Below are 23,862 nucleotides of genomic sequence, written 5' to 3'. Positions count from 1 at the left end.
TGAAGAACATTTACTTAATTTCCAACTGTTTTTGCCACCACAAACAGGGCTGCTATGAATACTTTTGTACAAGTGAGGTTTTTACCCTTTTTCATCATCTCTTCAGGGTACAGGCCCAGTAATGGTATTGCTGGATCAAAGGATATACACATTTTTATTGCCCTTTGGGCATAGGAATGGGATATTATTGCAGATGGATTCAGAGAATCTGGGAAGGCTTATATGAACTGATGTAGAATGAAATGGACAATACAAGGAGAACAAGTTATACAATAATTATAACAAAGAAAAATAATTTTGAAAGAATTAGGATTGTCTACTAACCAACCAATGCTATAAACAACCCCTAATCCAAGAAATCCACCATCTGACAGAGAGATTGAAGACTCAAGGGACTGACTGAAAGATACATTTTTGATCATACTTGTTTATTTTAATGGATTTTTTTTTTACAATTCAGGTTGGGAAGGAGTAGCAGGGACTCAGTGAGGGAGACCAGCAATAGGAATGTTAAAAATAAGAAAAAGAGAAAATTTAAAAAGGGCTATCATTGAGCTCAATCAAATAAAAATATACAGAAGCAAGCACGTTAAAAAGATAACAGGGGGAGGCTAGGTCATGCAGTGGATAGAGCACCAGCCCTGGAGTCAGGAGTACCTGAGTTCAAATCTGGCCTCAGACACTTAATTACCTAGCTGTGTGGCCTTGGGCAAGCCACCTAACCCCATTGCCTTGCAAAAAAAAAAAAGCCCTAAAAAAGATAACAGACACAAGCAGGACAACTTTGAAACTAATATGTTGAATGTTATATGAGTATTCTTTTTTAAAAATGTAAACTGTGAGTCACCACTACATATACAATCTTTTTTTTTCTGTTCTGTATATGTAGAAATGATCATATTTTTGTCAAGTACAGAAAAAAAAGAAATAATTGTATGACTATATGCACACTAGAATTTAGAGTTGGAAGGAAACAAAGAGGTCAAGTATAACCTCCTCAGTTAATAGATGAGGAAAATGAACCCCAGGGATGGAGAAATACACATTCCCAGAGATCACACAGGTAGTAAACAACAAAACCAGATTTGAACCAAGGTTTTTTGATTCCATGTCCTTTCCATTGCTTCTTACTGTTCCACATTTCCCAAATGCATTGGTAGTCAGCCTAAAAGTATTAAAGGCATAATTTAGGAACCTCATCATTCTTTAAGGGTAATTTTTGGTTTTAGACTGTGATGATGTTTTAATTTATGGTTATGGTGTGGAAGTAACTAGGTACTAGAAGACTATGTCAGTGGAATACAAACACTGCCAGGTAACAATAGAAAGGTTATGAGTATGAGCCAGCCAGAGAGGAAACAGCATACACACTCAATAGGGTATAGACATCTAGAAGAAAAAGGGGAGAGAAAAGGGATAGGGGAGGGGAGCAGAGATGTGGGTGATAGAGGAGAGGGCAGATCATAGGAGAGGATAATCAGATATAACACATTTTCTTTTTTACTATTTGCAAGGTGCTGGGATTGGGTGGTCTTGTCTGGGCCACAGGGTAGTTGCTTGGTCTCTGGGGTAGGACATAGGCTTGGGGCCTCCTGCCCCAGGGCTGGTACTTTGTCCCCTGCACCACTTGGCTGCCCCACAGCACAGTTTTGAAGAGGGACAGAGTGAAAGGAGAGAGAAAATATAATAGATGGTAGTGGGGAAGAATGAATGGAAGGAATTACAATCAGCAACAGCAACAGTGGAAAAATATGAAAGTAACTTCTCTGATGGACTTATGATAAGGAATGTGATCCCTCAAAACAGAGCTGATGGTATCAGAGCACAGACTGAAATACATTTTTTTCTTTTTCTCTTCCTTTATTTCTCATGAGGTTTTATATTTTGTGGGGGAGGGGTTAAACAAGAATATTTTAGTAATGTGGAAATAAATGAAAGGAAAATAATTTTTTTTTAAAAAAATGAGTATGAACTCTGTGTATATAATCTGAGAGTTAAGGAGGTGACCAATATCTTTTTCCTATTACCAACATCTAGCAGTAAATGAGATGTTAAGTAGGAAACAATACTCTTAAAAAGTGAAAGCAAAACCAGACACACAGGTCACATAGATTCTAGGGGAGTTATTGATGGGTTTAAATTAGTCAGAATTTGAAAGAACTAGTACAGAAAGTGGTATACTAACTAAGGCCTCCTCAGTGGAGTTTCATTCCAAGTTGAAGAATGTATTCCTCCAGGCCTGAAGAATTTCTGTTTCTTACTAATCTTTTCCACACTGATAAAATACCACTTTCCAATGTAAGGATAAAAACCCCAATTCTTGGCAGCAAGGAAATTTGAGACTGTATTTCTCTGGCTCACATAGACAAAAATCTCTACTTCTGATGGGATCTTTTCAGCAAGGCCTTCATTCCCCAAGTAGTCTTGGATATTACTAGCTAAACAAGTTTATGGACAATGTCTTTGAATGTTAATCAGCCAAGGCATGCATGACTTTGTATGCATTCATATTTGGGCTTTCAGCCTTGATAGACTGTCATGACTCTGAGTGACCCCAGATGGTTATTTGTGGGAAAACTGGGATGGACTGGTTCCCTTAACCTAAGAATGAGACTTGGTCAGTGACACTGAAAAGTAGCAGTTCTCATCTTAGGGACCTGTTTAACTTAGACACTAAAAAATATCCTGAGAATGACTTTGACAAAAATTACTGTTATCTTAGAATGGAGGGCAAAGAAGGGTACAAAAGTTAGGAGAAAAAAAAAACAGAAAAACTTTGAACTGGAGATAAGAAAAGTTATGAGACTGCAAGCAACCTTGCTTCAAAGGAAATCATTAACTCTTAACAGATAGGGAAGGATTACAATACCCTCAAGAGTGAAGGCTGGGAGGACTTCAGAATGCATTATAACAATAAGATATAATAATCACAGAATTTATCATTTGGAAGAGAGCTTGAAGATCATCTGATCCAACTTTCTATCTTACAGTTTACGATATTGGATGAAAAGCCAGAATTGGATCTGACTTTGGTCAGCATTATTTGATCATGACAGAACAAATCAGGACATGTGCATATGCACATGCATGCATACATCCATATACACACACACGTACATGTGCATGTGTTCGAGATACATATATCCAGAGATAAAGAAAAAGATAACTGTGTCAAAGCAGTTATCATGGAGAAAATTGTCTGGCCTTCCATTTCAGACAATTATAAGACAGGATGACAACACTACCCCTGACAGCTGTATACTTGGAATGGTTAAGGGACTTCTAAAGGACCCCATTGTACATTCTACCAGATGTTTATGTTAAAGGACAACAATACCACTTAAGTCTACACCAACAACATGGTCAGGCTACCATGACATAACTTTGACTCAGCCTCCTCTCCATTTTATTTTTTTTTAATTTTACAATTTAACCCCCAATCATGCTTCCCTCCCCCCACTCCCCACAGAAGGCAGTGTGATAATCTTTACATTGTTTCCATGGTATACATTGATCAAAATTGAATGTGTTGAGAGAAAAATCATATCCTTAAGAAAAAAAATAAAATAAAAGAGATAGCAAAATTACATAATACATAACTTTTTTTTAATTGAAGGTAATAATCTGGTCTTTGTTTATATTTCACAATTCTTTTTCTGGCTACAGATGGTATTCTCCATCACAGATACACCAAAATTGTCTCTGATTGTTGCACTGATGGAATGAGCATCAAAGTTGATCAACACCCCCATTTTGCTGTTAGGGTGTACAATGTTCTTCTGGTTCTGCTCATATCACTCAGCATCAGTTCATGCAAGTCTTTCTAGTCAGCCACTTCTTTATTTTTTAATTTATTTTGAATTTTACAATTTTCCCCCCTAATCTCACTTCTTTCCCCCTCCCCCCACATAAGGCAGTTTTTTAGCCTTGACATTGGTCTAAGTTGAATATGATAAGAGAGAAATCATATCCTTAAGGGAAAAAAATAAAGTATAAGAGATAGCAAAATCATATAATAAAATGTTTTAGCTTTTTTTTAATTAAAGGTAATAGTCTTTTGTCTTTGTTTAAATTCCACAATTCTTTCTCTGGTTACAGATGGTATTCTTCATAGCAAATACCCCAAAACTGTCCGATTGTTGCACTGATGGAATGAGCAAGTCCATTAAGGTTGATCATCTTCGTGTTGCTTTTTAGGGTGTACAATGTTCTTCTGGTTCTGCTCATCCTGTTCAGCATCAGTTTATGCAAGTCTTTACAGTCAGCCCCCCTCTTCTTAATGTACCCATGTTGTTTCCTTCTTTTCAACTTCTTCCCTATCATCTCATAACGTTCCAAGAATCGTACACATGCTTAAAACACTAAGACAGGTGGATGCCATGATGATGGCATCACCTTTTGGGTAAAGTCCAATGATGTTTGGAAGTTAAATTAGATTCATCTGAGAAGTTTGTGTTGTACCAGAAAATACCTAAAAAAATGTAAAAAAAAAATTGTCTTTTTTATGTGCTGATAAATTGCTCTAATAACCCAAAGATACAAAAAAAAAAAAAGCAGCAGCTGCTTTGTGAAGTCTGGATGTTTATTTGTTCAGATGTTTCAATGCCTCATTATATGATAAAACCATGAAATTTTTCTTAACAGATATATTCACACAAATGTTTCTTTTGCCTAGGAAAATTCCTCAGATGGGTATTTTACTTGTAGTTTCAGTATAAAATAAAGTCCATGGAAAGAAATAAGCATTTATTAAGTGCCTATTACATGCTAGGCATTATGCTAAGGACTTTACCAATATTATCTAGTTTATCCTCACAACAGCCCTGAGAAGCAGATAAAATAGCAGTTAACCCTTCCATATTGCAGGGGATTAAGGGTGTATTCTTCTACCCTAGTATCTGGGAAATCCACTTCAAACCAAAGAAGTATGAATTTTTTTTCTTTATGGGGTATTTACAGTATCTTAGTGTAAAATTTAGGTTAAGTTTTTGGTCCTAGGTTCTGTGTCATCTACTGGCCCTTGCTTTTTGTCTGTGGCTTCTGCAAAAAAACTCCCTCAAAATACTCTTAATTTCTTATGCTGACCTGTGATACGTCAAAACCATGATGGGGAAAATCATGAAGTAGAAGAATAACCATGTTATCTCCATTTTACAGTTGAGGATATGAAAGTAGACAGAGGGTAAGTGATTGTCCAGGGTCATACAGCTAGTAGGTTGTAATAGCAGATTTTTATCCGAGGTCTTCCTAACTCCAGGTCCACTGCTTTATCCACTGTGCTATCTAGTTGCTTCTGTAAATATCATGTAAATACAGTATAAACCATAATAATAACACTGGGTTGATCTATTCTTTATCTTCATTTCCTTATGTAGAAATTCACACATCAGTAACACTTCAAATTCAGTCACAGCAGTGAAATTAAGGTACTTGGCTAAATGGAAAAAAGACTACCTAGGAGATCAGAATTGTTTTTGTCCACAGAAACCTGTCTGGACAGGTTTATCAGTGGAGTAGGTAAAAATACTGACAAAATACGTAGCTAGAGAGAAAGAAAAAACTGAAGAGTGGCCAGATTTCATCAGATGGATCAGTGGACAAGCCATTCTTCACTTTTTTTCTTTCCCTCTAGATATATTTTCTTTAACTCTAGTACTCTTGGTTTGCTAAATATCCAAATAATCATCCAAAATTATGGCAAGACTTTATTTCCAGGAAAAATTTGTGTAAGGATTTGTCAGAGTATTTTTTGAAGTATCACTATTTTTCTAAGTTTCCAAAAACAATTTTTATTTTTTAACAACTCCTGGAGAATAATGATAACTAGCATTTTTTTTGTTGTTTTAAAGTTTGCAAAGAGTTTTATCTCATTCAATCTTATTACCTTTTGTCCCATAGTTCATACAGTGTTTAAATGAGCTTAAAGAGGAAATCTTTAATAAATTCTCAGAACTTGGACAAGAAATGGACTTGGATGGCAATTGGAGTGACATCTCCTTGTCTGACATTGAATCCAGGTAATATATTCCATCACCAGAGGAAAAAAACGTTATATATATATTTGGCAAGGTAATGGGGTTAAGTGACTTACCCAGGGTCACACAGCTGAGGTTGGATTTGAACTCTGGTCCTCCCGACTCCTGGGTCAGTGCTATTCACTACACCACCTAGCTGCCCCGTTTTATATATATATATATATATATATATATATATATATATATATATATATATATATATGTATATGTATATATGTGTATATATATATATATATATATATTTATTTCTATTCTATTTCCTTACCTCTTGGTCAAAATAGGATCCTAGAATCAAAGAAAAATACTAAGAAGTCATTTCACATGTATTGAGGAAGGATAACTGGAGAATTCCACATTATCTAGCTAAGAATTCATTAACTCATTTCTTTCAGCCTGTAGATCAGGAATAAAATTCCCTCACCTCCACAACCACTGCCATCACCACCCAAAGATTTCTTCCACAGGCTTAGTCAAGAAGGAAATGACCCTCTTCCCCTCTCTGCCCAGCAGAGCAGCTTGGGACAAACCCAGCTGGTGTAGAGCTTGCAGGGTGAGGCTTGGCTCTCTCTGAGAGATGCCCCAATTGTTAACTTCCCATGTTCTCTTTCTTAGAGGTCCCCAGATTGCCAGCCAATAGTTGAGGGATCAAAGTGTTAAATCTTAGGAACAGTGGTACAAAGGGAGGGGGATTGGAAAGGGTTTTTCCCATCTTCCTTATATGGCCTTGCTGAGGAGCTGAAAAGAAGAAATCGTAGAAACTTAGAATGGTCGGACTGAGAAGGTGCTTTAAACATCATCTGTCCAATCCTTTCTTACAAGAAAAGAAAGATTTTGCACCTCATGTCTCCATCACTGAGACTAAGGAAAATCAGCATGAGCAAGTGGAAACAGCACTCAGAATATTAAAATCCAGCTCCAACACTTATTGGTCAAGAGACTGGGCCAAACATGACATCTCTGTCAGCCTCAGTTCCCTCACTTGTCAGATGAGAAGAGTCAAATGTAACCTGAAGCATGGGGCTGTGGTGAGAAAAGTGTTATGCCAACTTAGAAATTCTATAGAAATGTTAATAGTGGTCTGTAGCCTCCAAGTCACAGTTGTCAGTCTTATCCAATCACAATTCAGGAAACAGAAAGGTTTGATATTGAAAGTTCAGTAAAAATTATAATGGGGATTATGAAAAGGAAATGATCAGAAAGTATCTGGATGCTTATTCATTCACATCCTGAAAAAAGTAGAGATGACAGGGTTTTCAACTGGTTCAAATATGAATCAGAATTATTAATTGATTAATTAATTAACTATGCCTAATTCCCTATTGAAATAGTATGGGAACAAGCAGCTTGGTTGTCCCAAAGATGAAGCCTTGTGGGCTTGCTCAAGAGGGAATGTCAGCATTCTGCTAATACATAGAAGTTTGTGTGTGCCTGGGATGCAGGAAGGAAGACCCTGGTCAAAAATGACCTGGAACTCTAGAGACCTTTCCTTAACTCAGCTACAGAAAAAAACAGTAGAACAGAATAATGCCTGAGAATGGGGTGAAAAGAACTCACCAAGAGACAAGCTTTTAAAACGGCATTCCCTTTACGTTCCTTTGAATAAACTACAAAGTCTACTGGGAAATGGAATTACACTCCCTGTGAGGCCCCCTATTATAAAACAACCATTCCTAGGCTGGCAGCCAAGGTAATCATGCCCTTCTTCCCATTCTCCCACCCAAATTACAAAAAGCTTCTTTTTAACTCATATTTTCCAGATCCTAAAATAATCTTTAATATTTATCTCAAAAGACATATATCCTCAGAAAACAGTCCTCTCCCTCAAATTTAATCTAGGAGGGTGGGGAAATGGACTTCTTCAGGTCAAGAGGGATCCTTTTTCTCACCTTCACTATGAAGTTTAGTCAAAGCTGTTGATGAGGTTGGGACCATAGGCACAATAGAGCAGCCAAGACATGAGAAAGATGGGACTTAGTGAGGAGGAAGACCCAGGATTCAGAACCCCTGCTAGAAAAATGCTAGTATGCTTATGCTGGTTTTGAGCTGTCTTCATCTCCTTCCTGGTCAATCCCACACAATCCATGTCCCCTGGGGCCATGGTATTCATAAAAGATACACCAGAACCAGAGGGCTGGTAGTACATGGGAATGCTGTAGCTGGGATAGTCTTAGGTTGTTACCCAAGGATAAAAACCTTAGGAGAAGATAAATCTAGGAAGCCCCATGGCAGGGGGAGAAAAAAGAATTCAAGATTAGTGGATGTCAAATAGAGCCCATAGCCCCAGAGCATCCTGGATGTTGGGGGGGGGGGGAGAAGAGGTCAACAGCTTTGTTGCCTTAGAGTCTCATATACCTAATTGTCCTGTTGCCTTATTCCCTCCTTAAGAGTACCTTCACACCATGTGAACACATCACCTTCATAGCAGGAGCTTCTGCTTTGTCCATTCAGAGGTGGCCATGATTGAAGGGATGCAGCACCTCCCTTTTTTCTACTAAAAAGCTTTGCATTTGAAATCAGATAATCCAAGTAAGAATCCTGGAACTATGGCTTACAAATTGGGTGACTTCTCTTCATTGCACCTGTACTTTGTCTTCAGAAAACTAAATGAGCATTATATGTGCTATAATTATTTTTTAAACTTCTCTTGGGGGCAGCTAGGCAGCTCAATGGGTAGATCACTGGCCCTGGAGTCAGGAATACCTGAGTTCAAATCCAACCTCAGACACTTAATAATTACCTAGCTGTGTGGCCTTGGGCAAACCACTTAACCCCATTTGCCTTGCAAAAACCTAAAAAAAAAAAAAACTTGATTCCATTTTAATTTGATTCAGACAGCACTGGGGAATTCATAGCAGCTGACATCTCTCTTCTGTTCTAGGTGTTTCCCGCATTCCAGGATGTGAGCCTATGAGGTCCCAATTATCATTTGTTTTTCTAGGGTTTTCAAAGATTGCTGAGTAATAGAAAGTAGAGGTTAACAACAAACAGTAAATGAATTCTACTTTAGAGAATATTCAAGTGTTATTCTGTCTAGATAGATTGCAAATAATATTTGTGACTTTTTTTTTTCCTGAACAGTACAAGTGGTTCAGACAGTTCCCTCTCAGATGGGCTTCCAGTTCATTTACTGGATATGGTAGAAAAGGTAAGAGATGGAGAAGGAGCTTTGAACCCAAGAAAGAGAGCTGCTTTAATAATATCACTGTTGGGGGCAGCTAGGTGGAATAGTAGATAGCTTTGGAATCAAGAGGTCTTGAGTTCAAATCCAGCCTCAGACACTTAATTACCTAGCTGTATGGGCAAGTCACTTAACCCCACTGCCATGCAAAAACCAATAATATCATTATTGTAGACTGGAACTTAGTGTGAGCAGATCTTGGGAATTGGTTTTTCCTTTATGTTCCTAAGGTATGCTTACAAGAGGACATTATAATCTTATTTATAATCTGATTATGGAGAGTTTGCTTTGCCATTTAATTTTAAGCATTCAGGAGGCCAACAAGAGTTGATATTTGAATCAATCATTACCTATCACAATGAGAATATAAATTACTGAACACCAAAACTGACAGTTCCAATCTTATCATTTCCATCCTTCATTCATTTAGAAATTAGTGAAGTTTGGGGCAGCTAGGTGGCGCAGTGGATAAATCACCGGCCCTGGAGTCAGGAGTACCTGGGTTCAAATTCGGTCTCAGACACTTAATAATTGCCTAGCTTTGTGGCCTTGGGCAAGCCACTTAACCCCATTTGCCTTGCAAAAACCTAAAAACAAAAACAAAACAAAGAAATTAGTGAAGTTTGAAAGAGGCAGGTTTGGGGAAAATACTTTGAACTTTGAAATTTTAATATCTATGGTATATCCAGATAGAAATGTTCAGCAGTAGTTAAGGATGTGGAACTGAAGTCTTAGGGAGAAAAGCCAAGTAGATGGATGGAGGGTGAATCATCCAGCCAGAGAAAAGCCAGAAAGAAGTTTTAGAGAACATCCACTCCTGGAGCAGGGGATAAGGAAATGGATGATGAGACAGTAAAGGGGAATTGAGGAAGAACAGTCAAATCAGTGCCAGGAAAGAGAGGGGGATGAAAAGGATGAGGACTGAGAAAAGGCTACTTAGGTCCTTACTCCCAAGCCTAATGGCAGATTTCACTGAGGCCCCATGGAGACATTTTTTTAATTAATATTTTACTTATTTTCCAGTTCTATATAATAGTAGTTTTTTTAAAGATTTTATTTATTTTGAGTTTTACAATTTTTCCCCCAATCTTACTTCCCTCCCCCCACCCCCCACAGAAAGCAATTTGTCAGTCGACATTATTTCCATGGTGTACATTGATCCAAATTGAGTGTGATGAGAGAGAAATTATATCCTTAAGGAAGAAACAAAAAGTCTTAAGAGATAACAAGATCAGACAATAAGATATCAGGTGGGGTTTTTTTAGGTTTTTTTGCAAGGGTTAAGTGGCTTGCCCAAGGCCATACAGCTAGGTAATTATTAAGTGTCTGAGACCGGATTTGAACCCAGGTACTCCTGACTCCAGGGCTGGTGCTTTATCTATTACACCACCTAGCTTCCCCATGGTTTTTTTTTTTCTAAATTAAAGAGAATAGTCCTTGAACTTTGTTCAAACTCCATGGTTCTTTATCTGGATACAGATGGTATTCTCCATTGCAGACAGCCCCAATTGTCCCTGATTGTTGCACTGATGGAATGAGTAAGTCCATCAAGGTTGATCATCACCCCCATGTTGCTGTTAGGGTGTACAGTGTTTTTCTAGTTCTGCTCATCTCACTCAGCATCAGTTCATACATCCTCCCAGGCTTCCCTGAATTCCCGTCCCTCCTGGTTTCTAATAGAACAATAGTGTTCCATGATATACATATACCACAGTTTGCTAAACCATTCCCCAATTGAAGGATATTTATTTGATATCCAATTCTTTGCCATGGCAAACAGCGCTGCTATGAATATTTTTGTACAAGTGATGTTTTTACCCTTTTTCATCATCTCTTCAGGGTATAGACCCAGTAGTGGTATTGCTGGATCAAAGGGTATTGCACATTTTTGCTGCTCTTTGGATATAATTCCAAGTTTCTCTCCAGAAAGGCTAGATGAGTTCACAGTTCCACCAACAGTGTAATAGTGTCCCAGATTTCCCACAACCCTTCCAACAATGATCATTTTTCTGGTCATATTGGCCAGTCTGAGAGGTATGAAGTGGTACCTCAGAGAAGCTTTAATTTGCATTTCTCTAATAAGTAATGATTTAGAACAATTTTTCATATGACTATGGATTGCTTTGATCTCCTCATCTGTAAATTGCCTTTGTATATCCTTTGACCATTTGTCAACTGGGAAATGGCTTTTTTTTTCAATGACTCAGTTCTCTGTATATTTTAGAAATGAGTCGTTTGTCAGAATCATTAGTTGTAAAGATTGTTTCCCAGTTTACTAAATTTCTTTTGATCTTGGTTACAGTGGTTTTATTTATGTAAAAGCTTTTTAATTTAATGTAATTGAAATCATCTAGTTTGTTACAATAGTAGTTTCTACCCATCGTTTTCTGTAAGGTTTTGAATTTTACAATTTTTCCCCACCCTCCCTTCCCTCCCCCATTCCCCCCACAGAAGGCAGTTTAGCAATCTCTTTATATTGTTTCCTTGCTATACATTGATCAAAATTATATGTGTTGGGAGAAAAATCTCCTCCTTGAGAAAATAAAATATTAAAGATAGCAAAATTATATAGTACATAAGGTACTTTATTAATAAAAAAAATTGAAGGTAATAAACTTTGGTCTTTGTTAAACTTCACAATTCTTTCTCTGGATATAGATGGTATTCTCCATAGCAGATACCCCAAAATTGTGCCTGATTATTGCATTGATGGAATGAGCAAGGCCAATAAGATTGATCATCACCCCCATGTTGCCATTAGGGTGTACAATGTTCTTTTGGTTCTGCTCATCTCACTCATCATCAGTTCATGCAAGTCTTTCCAGGCTTCTCTGAATTCCCATCCCATGGGGATATTTTTAGGAAAAAAAATAAATTGTTTTGTAAGACAGTGAAAAAATAACACATTTCTAAATTTAAAAAGTTCACTTTTTCCACCTCTATTTTAAAATGATTGATTTTTTTAGCCTTTTCAAATAGTTATGCTTTTTCATAGACTCCTTAAATTTTCTTACATAATTTAAGAATCTGAATACTATACTCTGCATTTAGGAATAAGACTACCAAAAATAATTTTAATATATCATTATTTTAAATTCAACCATTTTGAATGTCCTAAATGTAGAATCCTGTCATGTCTTTGGCTTTGTTTAAAGTCATCAGTGTAGAGCCCAAGCAGATCACAGAAGGTCAGAGCAGAGAAGACCTGTTACAACCTGGACCTGGAGAAACATCCCCTCTAGAGCACATCTGTCCAGGGAACAGCCAGCCCATCACCTGGCATGGTTCTCATCATGAATAGGTTTTTTGAGTACATCAGCTCAATCTGCCTGTCTACAACTTGTTCCTTCTAGGGCCAAGGAGAACCAGGTTCTGCTTGAGCTTTGTAAGCTATAAAGCACCCTATAAAATAAGGGCAATTACTGTCTCTTCTATAAAAAGCACAGTGCACTTATATATAAATTGATAGGAAAAGCTTCCTAAAAACCAGCTCTTTCCTAAAGTGGTATGAGCATTTTCACTTACTTTTGTCCCCTTTGCCTCCCCTCCTGGCTGCCCTGGCTCTCCTAGGAAGCCCAACTAAAACCCCATTTGATCCAAGAGTATCTTCCCTCTGGCCATTGTCTCCAATTTACACAGTTGAGATCTCTAGGTGTCATTATTTGCCTATCTTCTCCCCAATAACCTGGAAGCTCCTTGCCTTTCTTGAACTTCACAACACTTGGCTGGGTGACTGATTGGGCAAGCTCCCTAGAGGTCATCAAACAAATAGATGCTAAAGGACCATTTAAATTTTTGTAGGGGCAGCTAGTGGATAAAGCACCGGCCCTGGAGTCAGGATTAAGTGGGTTCAAATCCAGTCTCAAACACTTAATAATTACTTAGCTGTGTGGCCTTGGGCAAGCCACTTAACCCCATTTGCCTTGCAAAAACCTTAAATAAATAAATAGTTTAAATTTTTGTGGAGGTGTGTGTTGGATTGGCTATTTTTTAAGGGCCCTTTCAGTTTTAAAATGCTGTGATTCTATTTTTCCAGCTGTTGGTTGGTAAGAAATTCAGCAAATTTCCATTTGAGAAGCATTTATTATGCCTCCATTATGGATAGGGCTCTGTGCAGAGCAATGGGAACACAAAGAACAAACCAAATACTCCTTGATCTCATGGAAATTGCATTCTCCCGTAATGGGGTCCAATGGCCCTAATAGTTCTTGGTGTGGTGCTTCCTTTTCCCACTGTATCTATCTTCTATCACCCCAGTTATTCTTCCAACCTCTCTTTGAGAAAAGTCAATAAGTTTGATTTCCATTTAGCAGACCTTGAAACTGACATGGCCAACTCAGGTAGCTGCTACCTCACATGTATGTATTTCCATTTGAACCTTACCCTGTCCTGTACAAGTCAATGCCTCCCTCCTGCTCCTCTGATCCCTGTCATTCAGAGCTGCTGTTGGCATTGATGAAAATCATTTCCCCCATCTTCTCCTGGCATCCTCCACCTAACCCACCTTGGAAAAATCTGTCTACACGTTCTTTCCATTTGTGCCATACAGAACTCTGGCTCTACCGTTCTGTCAGTCAGCTAGCATTTACTCAAAACTGAATAAGTCTTAAGTCTCTACGTCTCACAATGCACATTCTGATTATATCTGAAGCCTCACTCTCTCCTAAGGTACTTGTAACCCTTACCACCTCTTCGGTGATTTTCCAAATTAGGAATTCCTAGTTCTATCATTTGGTCTTCCTATGCAATGAAGGTTAGAGGACATTGGGACTATCACTTTTCCTAGGCCTGGACACTATGCCCCTAGAAATTTAACCTCAAATTTTATTATTTATTTATTTATTGGTTTTTTTCAAGGCAATAGGGCTAAGTGACTTGCCTAAGGTCACACAGCTAGGCAATTATTAAGTATCCATCCAATGATGCCAAATAGGCCGGCCAAAGTTGATCAGTTCTATGAAGATCTACATCTTTTAGAAATAACATCCCAAAAAGACATCCCTTTCATCATAGGGGATTAGAATACCAAAGTAGGAAATCAAAAGACATTAGAACAATAGGCAAGTTTGCCCTTGGAGTATGAAATGAAGCCGAGATAACTCACTGGTCATAGCAAACATTCTTCTTCAGCTATTGAAAGGCAACTCTACAGATGGTCAATATAGAAATCAGATTAATTATATACTTTTTACTAAAGGTGAAGAAACTCTAAATAGTCAATTAAAACAAAATCTGGAATTGACTGTATAACATCATAGAAACAACAAATCTGAATTCTGATAAGACTCCAAGAGAAGGAGAAGGATAGAAGGGCCTGGCTAGTACAGCCCATGAGGTCACAAAGAGTTGAACAATACAACAGATTTAGTCAACATTCTAGCCTATTCTGTAATTCACTGTGTCAACATCCACCTATAGTCAAACATTTCTAGAGTTCCCCACCTTTTCTAATATGACATCAGACCAATTCTGGGCATGACCCACTAACCAGCTCTGAATTGAACAAGGAATATTATCATCTGATCCACATCTCTTCCTATCCACACTCCAGTGTCTTTGCCAAGAAAACCCAAAAAGGGGTCAGGAAAAGTTAATGACAACTGAAATGACTGAACAACAATTGTTTCTATATTGCAACCTATGGTATCAGGTGAAAGTGACCAAAGTAAGTGCTAAATATAAGTACTAAAATTTAGCACTTATTGTGCAAAACTGTGCTTATATTGGAATTTCAGGCTATTCTAATGGCCTCCCTGCAGGACTCCAAGGAGTGAAAGAGAATATTGACAAGGAGAGTAGAATTCCGTGTTCTTCTGAACCAGTCCATCATTTGTTATTATTAAAGAGAATAGGATCTTTTCTTTAAAAAAAATTTTTTTCAAATTAGTTACAAAATATTCACCAATAGAAGAATGGTCAAATAAATTAAGGTATATTCATAAAATGGAATACCATAATGCAATTAAAGTCAATAAAAATGTATTTTTTTTTAATCTGAGAAGCCCCTAATGGAATAAGACAAAACAAAAACAAAAAAAAATCCAGAAAACAGTAAACACTAGGTGGCTAGGTGGCAGCTAGGTGGCGCAGTGGATAAAGTACTGGCCCTGGAGTCAGAAGTACCTGGGTTCAAATCCAATCTCAGACACTTATTACCTAGCTGTGTGGCCTTGGGCAAGCCACTTAACCCCATTTGCCTTGTGAAAACCAAAAAAAAAAAAAGTAAACACTAACAATGACCTGAATGATGATAAAGAAATGACAAAAGAATGTACAAAGAAGGTTGCTAGAATCTTAGAATGAAGTGCTGAGTTATTATATTGTGTCTGTTGAAATTCTTATAACTTTTCAGCAAGTTGATTTTTTAAAATTTATTTAAGGCAGTGGGGTTAAAGTGATATACCCAAGGTCATACAGCTAGACAATTAAGTGTCTAAGGTGAGATTTGAACTCAGGTCCTCCTGACTCCAGGGCTGGTGCTTTATCCATTGCTACCACTTAGCTGCTCCCTAGCAAGTTCAATTATATTACTGTTCAGTGCTATATTTTAAAAAAAAAATTTAAATATTGGCACTAATTTTATTATACTTAGTATTTTTAAAACAATCTCTATAAACAGTTAAGGTTACAGTTTCATCTTCAATCCCTTTAAAATTTTTTCCTTGTTTACTTGGGACTTGAATTTCCTTGTATTTTTAGATAGAAGAATATTATTGGGGCAGTCAGATGGTGCAGTGCATAGATCATTGGCCCTGGAGTCAGGAGGACCTGAGTTCAAATCCGGCCTCAGACATTTAATAATTATCTAGCTGTGTGACCTTAGGCAAGTCACTTAATCCCATTGCCTTGCAAAAACCTAAAAAAACAAAGTTCTAGGCAAGGCTGGTTGCTTAGAATTAGTGCTAAGAATATTATAAATTTTAGATTCAACAAAAACAAAAGAGAAACAAAACCACATAATCAAAATTAATTGCTCTAACAAAACCATGAGAACATTTTCACAATGTTTCTTTGCTGTTTTTTCTGTTGGTGTGGTCATAAAATTGTGTTGTCAGTGTGAGAAGATATTCCATGCCCTGTTGGAATGGGTCTCCTAAACAAAAAGTAATGCCTAGAAGTTGTGGGATTGTAAATGTCTGAAGTTGTTTCTCTTTTCTTCTCTGGAGTAGCTCGAGCAGAAGAAGAAAGCAAAGAAGAAAAAGAAACCATTGGAGACCAGAAGGCAAAGAAATGAGATGCATCAGAAAAGCAGGTTGATCCAGGAGTTTAAGTTAACAGAAGAGAGCCAGGTAAGAAAAATTCATTCTGTGTACTTGTACCATCTAATTTCAGAGTTTCAAAGAAAGAATAGGCAAGAGTATTAAAGGGAAGTCCAGTTAAGAATCATATCCTGATCTAACCCCAGCTTGCTTCACTAGCTAAAGACTTAAGGAAATTTTCCCTTGGGGAAGATCCCAGATTTTCTCTCTCTTGGTTAAGTTCAGCTATTTCATTCCCAAAAGGGAAAGTTCCTTCACTTTGGACTTTCTGGCATTCTTATTCTCATATAAAAACTTTTTCTAATTTCTGGTTTTTTTGCTATCAACTTAGATAAAGATGTTGCTTTGCATTAAAAAAAAAGAATTCTAGAATCAGTACTCATCTAAAGACTTTTGAGGATGACTTTGATCCTTGGTTGGGGAATTCTGGCACCACTGGATCAGATTTCAACCAAAACCCTTTGATATTTCTTCCTTTACTTCAGCTTGCACTGCGTCAGGGAGTGGCAAGTTTGGCCTTTGACTCCAGGCTGGATTTCCCCCAGCCCCAGGACACATTATTCTGCTTAAGGCAGGGGCTAGGGAACCTAGGCTTTCCTTCCACAGGCTCAGGAAACTTAGATCCAGATGTTCCTGCTTAAGCTTCTAAGGTTCACTGCAGCCTTTTTTCTTAAATCTCACTTTTCAATAATTAAAATTGCAAAGGTTCATATTAGAGATAGGACTTTGTGTGTTTTAGGTAAATTTAAAATGATCTTTCCAATCAATGTACCAGGAAAAAACAGAATATGCTGCCATGATGAAAAAACAGCCCATCTTTCTCAAAGGCCTGCCCCCAGAGGCCCGGGTGAAAAATGAGAACTCGAAGTTTAATGAGGTAAGATTTGGGCTAGACTATGTCTCATTAGACCAGTAACCAAGAAACACATTGGACAGCTCCCTGACAGGTAGAATTCCCGAGAATCAAACCCATTTCTCTAGGGCTTTAAGTCTTACAAAGCACTTTCCTCATCACACTTTGACAAAGAGAGTGGATGAGCATCGGCAGCTCCTTTGGCACAGGAAAAGATCCAGCCTCTGCCTTGGAAAGGAGGTTACCCAGAATTCCCCAGCAAGGGAAGGGCCCAAGCCCTGGACTGAAGTCTACCTTCTAAGGAAGACTGCCAGGAAATTTATTTATTCTTGAAATAAAATTATGGGCCTTTGGCCAGAGATGGATCCACAAGACCTTGGGACTTCATTCAAATTCTGTTCTTAGGAATCTGTGCATGGCATTAGTTTATAGTTAATGGCTATCTTTACTTTTTTAAAAAGAAACTTATTGATAGTTTTTATTTATGTTTATATATGTATTATTCATACACACACATACACATATATCCCTGTTTCCTCACTGCCTATCAATCCTTTTTTGTAATGAAAAAAAAAGTTCAGCAAAACTAATCAACACATAAGTAAAGTCTGTCAAAATATGCACTGTTCTGTACCCTTAGTTCCCCCGTCCAAGATAACAAGATTCCAGACTTCTCTAAGACTCCAAGCTACCTTCTACCAAAGGGACCCAGATAGACCAGCTGACTCCAAAAACAACATCTAGGGTACTTCTCTTCTTGTCTCATACTTTTGTATCTCAACCTCTTCACAATGTTATACCATCCCAGAGGATTGATTTGCATTTTTAAATGACATGTTATTTTCAAACTAATCACATTTGATTAAATGGAACATATAATTTATTTTATTTTACATACCATTTTCTTTCACTGCAGTTAAATGGAAGAAACAAAGATAGCCCCTTCAATCAACCAAAATTGCCTATCATATCTCTGGTTAAAAATAAAGATAAGTCACAGGTACTTCACCCCAAAGAGTGGACAAACCAAAATTCATTTATATTTGACTTTTTAATGAAATTTGGGAATGGAGGCCAGATTAATGTTCCAAATCACGTTACAACCAAGTTGATTTGCACTCTTTACTACCTGATGGAGACAGCCTCACAGTATGGTTCAGAGCAATAGAAGCAAACCAGCTTAAAGTAAAAAAAGGGGCAACAGATAATTCCCAAAACTGGTTAAGTAGCTTCAACAGCTTTGTTATCACTGTTGGTCTGATCAACTGGAACTTACAGGTTTAAGTAAGTAGCTTCTTTGTCCTCCCCATTGTCAGAGAAACAAAATAAAGCCCAGGTCTTTTCTGGCTTCAAGGTCAGCATTCCGTGCTGTTCATAACATAGCCTAGTAGGGACAGGCCTTTTCACATCCATATATATATACAAATTAACAACTATCCTCTAATTTCTCATCCTACTGGGGAGGTGAACCTGGATTTCCAAAGGCTAAGACAGCCAAGCACAAGCTTTGGCAGACCCTGCTCTGCTGCAGAGGACCATGGTAGATACAAAGACCAACCTTCTTACCTGTGGGAGGCATATCTCCAGAAAGTTGGCTAGGAGAGGACAGATTTTAGGAGGCTACAACAAGTCATGAAAATTATTTGTAAAGAGACAGGGGTTTTGATCTGTGTCATAAGAGATTCTTGAAGTACTGGCCTAAGTTATTCACTGAAATACTATACCTTTTTAGAGGTGAGCATGGTAGTAAGGAGAATTCTGGGCTTGGAGCCAGTAGAGACCTGTGTTTGAATCCCATTAGCAACACATTAGCTATGGGAAGTCACTTAACATTCTTAGCCTCCTCTTCAGTAAAATGGGGAATCACAAGCTCATAGAAAATGGAAGGAGTCTTTGAGGTCATCTAGTCCAGTCTCCTTATTTTACATTGATGAACCTGAAGAAAATTTCACTAAAGAAAAATTCAAAGAAAATGGAAGGGGTCTTTGAGATCATCTAGTCCAGTCTCTTTATTTTACATTTGATGAACCTGAAGAAAATTTCACTAAAGAAAAATTCAAAGAAAATGGAAGGGGTCTTTGAGGTCATCTAGTCCAGTCTCCTTATTTTACATTTGATGAACCTGAAGAAAATTTCACTAAAGAAAAATTCAAAGAAAATGGAAGAGGTCTTTGAGTTCATCTAGTCCAGTCTCCTTATTTTACATTTGATGAACCTGAAGAAAATTTCACTAAAGAAAAATTCAAAGAAAATGGAAGGGGTCTTTGAGGTCGTCTAGTCCAGTCTCCTTATCTTACATTTGATGAACCTGAAGAAAATTTCACTGAAGAAAAGTTGTGACTTGTGTAAGGTCATATAGGTAATGAGTTACTAGGATTTTAACCTAGGTCCTCTGACTCCAAAGATATCCCTCCTTATGCTGTACCATACTGACTCCTAAGGATGATCAAACCCACAGTACCTCCCACAGGGCTGCTGGGAAGGTCACTTGTCAGGCCCTGGAAATTATGCACTTTGCAAAATTTAAAGAACTCTGTGAATGTCAGTGACATCTCAGTGGACCAAGGAGCTACAGAATGGGTTCGTGCTGTTACAAAAGTTTTGTCTTTGTCTAATTGTTTTTTCCTTGAATTCTTAGCTACTATGCTATCCTAAGAGATATTTGGGGCTTTAACTTATTAAAAAAAACCTGTAAAGTAAATTCAGTTGAAAAGATAAGGGGGGTAACGTTTTTCTTCCAACAAGTGAAAATTCTTCCTCTTCTCTTCTTTGCTATCATTTTTATAGTCAATTTTAAGATAGTCTGTGTTTAAATACCATTGCCTCAGGTCTGATTTCTCTGATCTTTGTAAATGAAATTCTACCCAGGACTTTGTATTAATCTATGGGAGGGTCCAATGGTCAATTCCTGATGAGCATGTTGTTGGGAAACATTTAAGACTTAAGACATATTACAAAGTGTGTTGAATAATAGATGCTTAATAAAAATATAAACACTTCTCAGAAACTAGATATTAATCCTTAGCCCTAACCCTAGCTGTAACATTAGAAGTTGCTACGTTTATTTGAGTTTAATTGAGCAAAGTCATCTATTTAAGACCTCAGCCTTGTGAAACACTATGACAAGCCCTGGGGATCCAAAAGCAGACACATATTCTGCTCTCTAGGAATTCATGCTCTAATGAGTAAACAAATAAGAATACAGATCCCTATGATTCAAAGAAGAGCAAGGGATATTGGGGGAAAGAAGCTTAGTCAATGCTAAAAAGAAATCTGGGAGGGAAAGCTCACTTTTAATTGGGGAAAAGTGGCCCCTGAGTTGAGCCTGTAAGACAGGGAGAGAATTCAATGTCAAGTGAATTCCATTTTCACTATTTTCTTTCTATAGAGCAAGAAATCAAATTGTAAAGTTCCAGACACTCGGAGGAAGGGCCCAACCAGCAGCAGTCATGAGGTAACTTCAGGTATGAAGCAAATCAGGTCCAAGGGCAGATACCCTGCAAACAAGACACATCAGGTTCTCTCTCTGTCCCAGACTGCCTTTCAAATACACATATACCCACTGGACACTGATGCTTTACAATACAAATAACACCAAAGAGGTTTTTTCTGGTTGATATATTGGCTTGGCTTTGGCTCCATCATGTAACCTGGAAGAAATTATATTTGTGTATCCCAGTAGACTCATTCTGTATTGATCATTCATTTGTTTTACATTTTGTTTTTAATTTATTTGTATATTTCCCAGGATTGTATCTTATGGATTATTTTTTCATCAAAGTGGGATCATGATGTACATTAAAAATTTCCTTCTTAGGAATTGAAATGCATGTTTACTAAACTTCTAGTTTAGTAAAGGTAGAAGTCTACCTTGCTTTATATAACAAATTATTCCCTAAAAATAGTATGTAAATCAAACTTTTGTATAGCAAGCCATATCTTTTTAGCAAGTATGTTACTTAAAAGAATCCTGTGTTAAATTCTATTTGTTGTCAAAATAAAATGTTCTCAAAATATATATCCCTGGTAAAATATTGATTTCTTTAGAGAGTACTCAGTCTTCACATGTCAGTGAGTAAGAAATTAAAGACTTTAAGTATCTCTCCCAAACTCAGGAGAATAGTGATCAGAATGCTGGGAGACATGTCCTGCCTAGAAGGGACAAGAGATGTAATAGTATTCTATAAGGATGATAATCTTTGAGGAGCAGTTTTAGGCAGATGTTGTGCAACTTTCATGGTTAGACCACAAAGAAGATTAAGGATTTTCTGTTTCTGTATAAAAATCAACTTTTTCCTAGTTAAAAGTGTGGTCATGTTCTTAATGGCCTCCACCCCAGAGTTTCGAGATTAGCACTTAGAGATAAAACTTAAAAATGTCTAACCTATATTTTCTGTCATTTTTTTAACCCTATGTTTTTAAGGTTTTTGTAGTTTTAAGGTTGATACAAGTTAATAATTAGCCCCCTTTCTGAGTTCCCTTTTTTCATCTTTATCCTGTACAGGTTTACTGTTAAAGCAAGATAGACCTCTAGATAAATTAAACAACTCATGTACTATTCAAATTTTAACCTTGTTTCTGTTATACTGGAAAATAATATAATTGCTTATCTGACTCAATTAAAAACGCTTCATTCAGCTTACTCATTCCCTAAGCTAGTAGTTGTCTTTGGTTTGTTGACTCCACAAATTTGTAATTTCCTATTTATTTAAACTGGTATTTTTCTCTATTCTGTAATATTCTTATTGAATAGATTAAACAATTTTTATTTTGACATATCCTCTCAAGTATTTCAAAAATAATCATACAAAGTTACAATTCTACCAACAATAGGTTAAAAAATTATCACTGACCTATGCAGGTTCCTCAAAATTTAGTTTGCTTTCTTTTCCTACCACACCTTTTGAGCACTACTACATAAGTCTTTGTCTCATTCTTCTTGCTCAGTGTCTTCTCTCTCTCTCTCTCTCTCTCTCTCTCTCTCTCTCTCTCTCTCTCTCTCTCTCTCTCTCTCTCCCTCCCTCCCTCCCTCCCTCCCTCCCTCCCCTTGGAGGAAGTTGGCTAGTGGTTAGAAGTGGGTAGCCATCCAAATACTAGAAGAGACTTTCAGATCTTCGCACAGAGGATGGAGAGCCTCTACCACTGCCAGAGCAATAGCAGTAGCTTGTGAGACTTTTTAACTTCCTGATTCTATCATCAGGCCTCAGGAACTTTGTTTTAGATGCAGTTTATCAAAAACAGAAAGGAAACTGGGTTAAATTTGTTGAAGGATGGCTATGCCAAGCTACACCACAGAACCTTTTAGGAATATGACATGTTTTTATCTTCTTTGTCTTTTATCTTCTTTAAAAAGGACAAATTGGCTTCACTGAGATGAGGCAAAAGAATTTATAAGAACCAATGCTCCAGAAAGGGGACACCTCTAAGATTACAATCTTTTTCTATAATTTTTTTCATCTTATTTAGTGGAGTTCAGATAGAAATGGTCATTGTACAAATAACTATCAACTATTATTCTTTGATGCTTACTAATTAGTGGACAAGACTAAATGAAGATAGATAAAATGATTTTTCCAATTGAATAAAATTATTGGAACTCATCTTCTGTTGATCCTGAAAGATCTTAAAGACAACTCTAATAGTCCCCAAGATATCAGGGATACGTACTTCATCCTATTCCGAGGTGGCTTTGACTTCTCCCATTAGATTTCTATATTTTGAGAGCTTTCATTCCACATTGTTTGGAGATTGAGAACTTGGTATGGCAAGATCCACTAAAAAACATTGTTATTCATTTTTATGGGTCAACATTGTGTCTGAGCATTTATAGGAAACACAGTTTTGCCAGTAATAATGCTCTAATGTGGTTCCTTTGTTGAATTCTCAAGGTTAATTTGGGATTAGTATTTGTCATGTCATTAGAATTTGTCATCTGTTAAGATATCATTTCTGATATCTAAGTCTAGCCACTAGATCATATCTTTCTAGACAGTCATTAGCTGCTAATATTTTTGCAGCCTGTAGTAATATAGTTTTTATTATTTTTTCTGAAATTTCTCATAGCAAGTAATTGGGTAAAAACTGAGTAAAAAATATCATCTTTGTTTTTGTTGAGGGCAGCTGTGTGGGATAGTGTATAGAGTGCTAGATGATCCCCCAGGTTTCTTTTAGTTCTAAATTATATGATTCTATCCATCTTAACCTTCATTTTGCCAGTCTTATACTTGGTTAGAATGCTCTTCTTTACTGTAGAGAAGCAGCTAGGAGGCACCCCAATATGTCATGTGTGGGACCTGGAGTCAAGAAGACCTGAGTTCAAATTTGACCTCAGATATTGATTAGCTGTTTGACCCTGGGCAAGTTACTTAACCTTGTTTGCCTCAGTTTCCTCATCTATAAAATGAACTGGAGAAGGACCTGACAAGCCACAACATTTGGGTAATAATCTATCATTATTATTAGTTCAAAAATGTTCTAGTTTACTCAAATAGAAGCCGGAAAAAAAAAAAAAAGGAAATCTCTAACTCTACCAGATCA

The 23,862-nt window shown here is 37.2% G+C and overlaps 1 protein-coding gene across 9 annotated transcripts in view; it reads left to right on the top strand.

The window, feature by feature from the left end:
- AGBL2 (AGBL carboxypeptidase 2) overlaps window positions 1–23,862 on the top strand; it is a 74,881-nt gene that overhangs the window by 39,320 nt on the left and 11,699 nt on the right. For 4 of the 9 annotated variants that reach the window (XM_074230646.1, XM_074230645.1, XM_074230647.1 and 1 more), the window contains exons 12-17: window positions 5,899–6,017; window positions 9,114–9,180; window positions 16,383–16,502; window positions 17,248–17,349; window positions 18,242–18,325; window positions 20,714–20,789. In XM_074230646.1, coding sequence (XP_074086747.1) covers window positions 5,899–6,017; window positions 9,114–9,180; window positions 16,383–16,502; window positions 17,248–17,349; window positions 18,242–18,325; window positions 20,714–20,789 — 568 coding nt within the window. Of the gene's footprint in view, window positions 1–5,898; window positions 6,018–9,113; window positions 9,181–16,382; window positions 16,503–17,247; window positions 17,350–17,965; window positions 18,071–18,241; window positions 18,326–20,713; window positions 22,008–23,862 lie in introns of those variants that run through there. The other 5 variants (XM_074230649.1, XM_074230648.1, XR_012477219.1 and 2 more) reach the window with 4 other exon arrangements.

The sequence above is a fragment of the Macrotis lagotis genome, chromosome 3, assembly GCF_037893015.1.
Source record: "Macrotis lagotis isolate mMagLag1 chromosome 3, bilby.v1.9.chrom.fasta, whole genome shotgun sequence".
Classification (NCBI taxonomy): Eukaryota; Metazoa; Chordata; class Mammalia; order Peramelemorphia; family Peramelidae; genus Macrotis; species Macrotis lagotis.
Note: the sequence above shows the minus strand (reverse complement) of the source record. Positions and strands in the feature narration are given on the sequence as shown.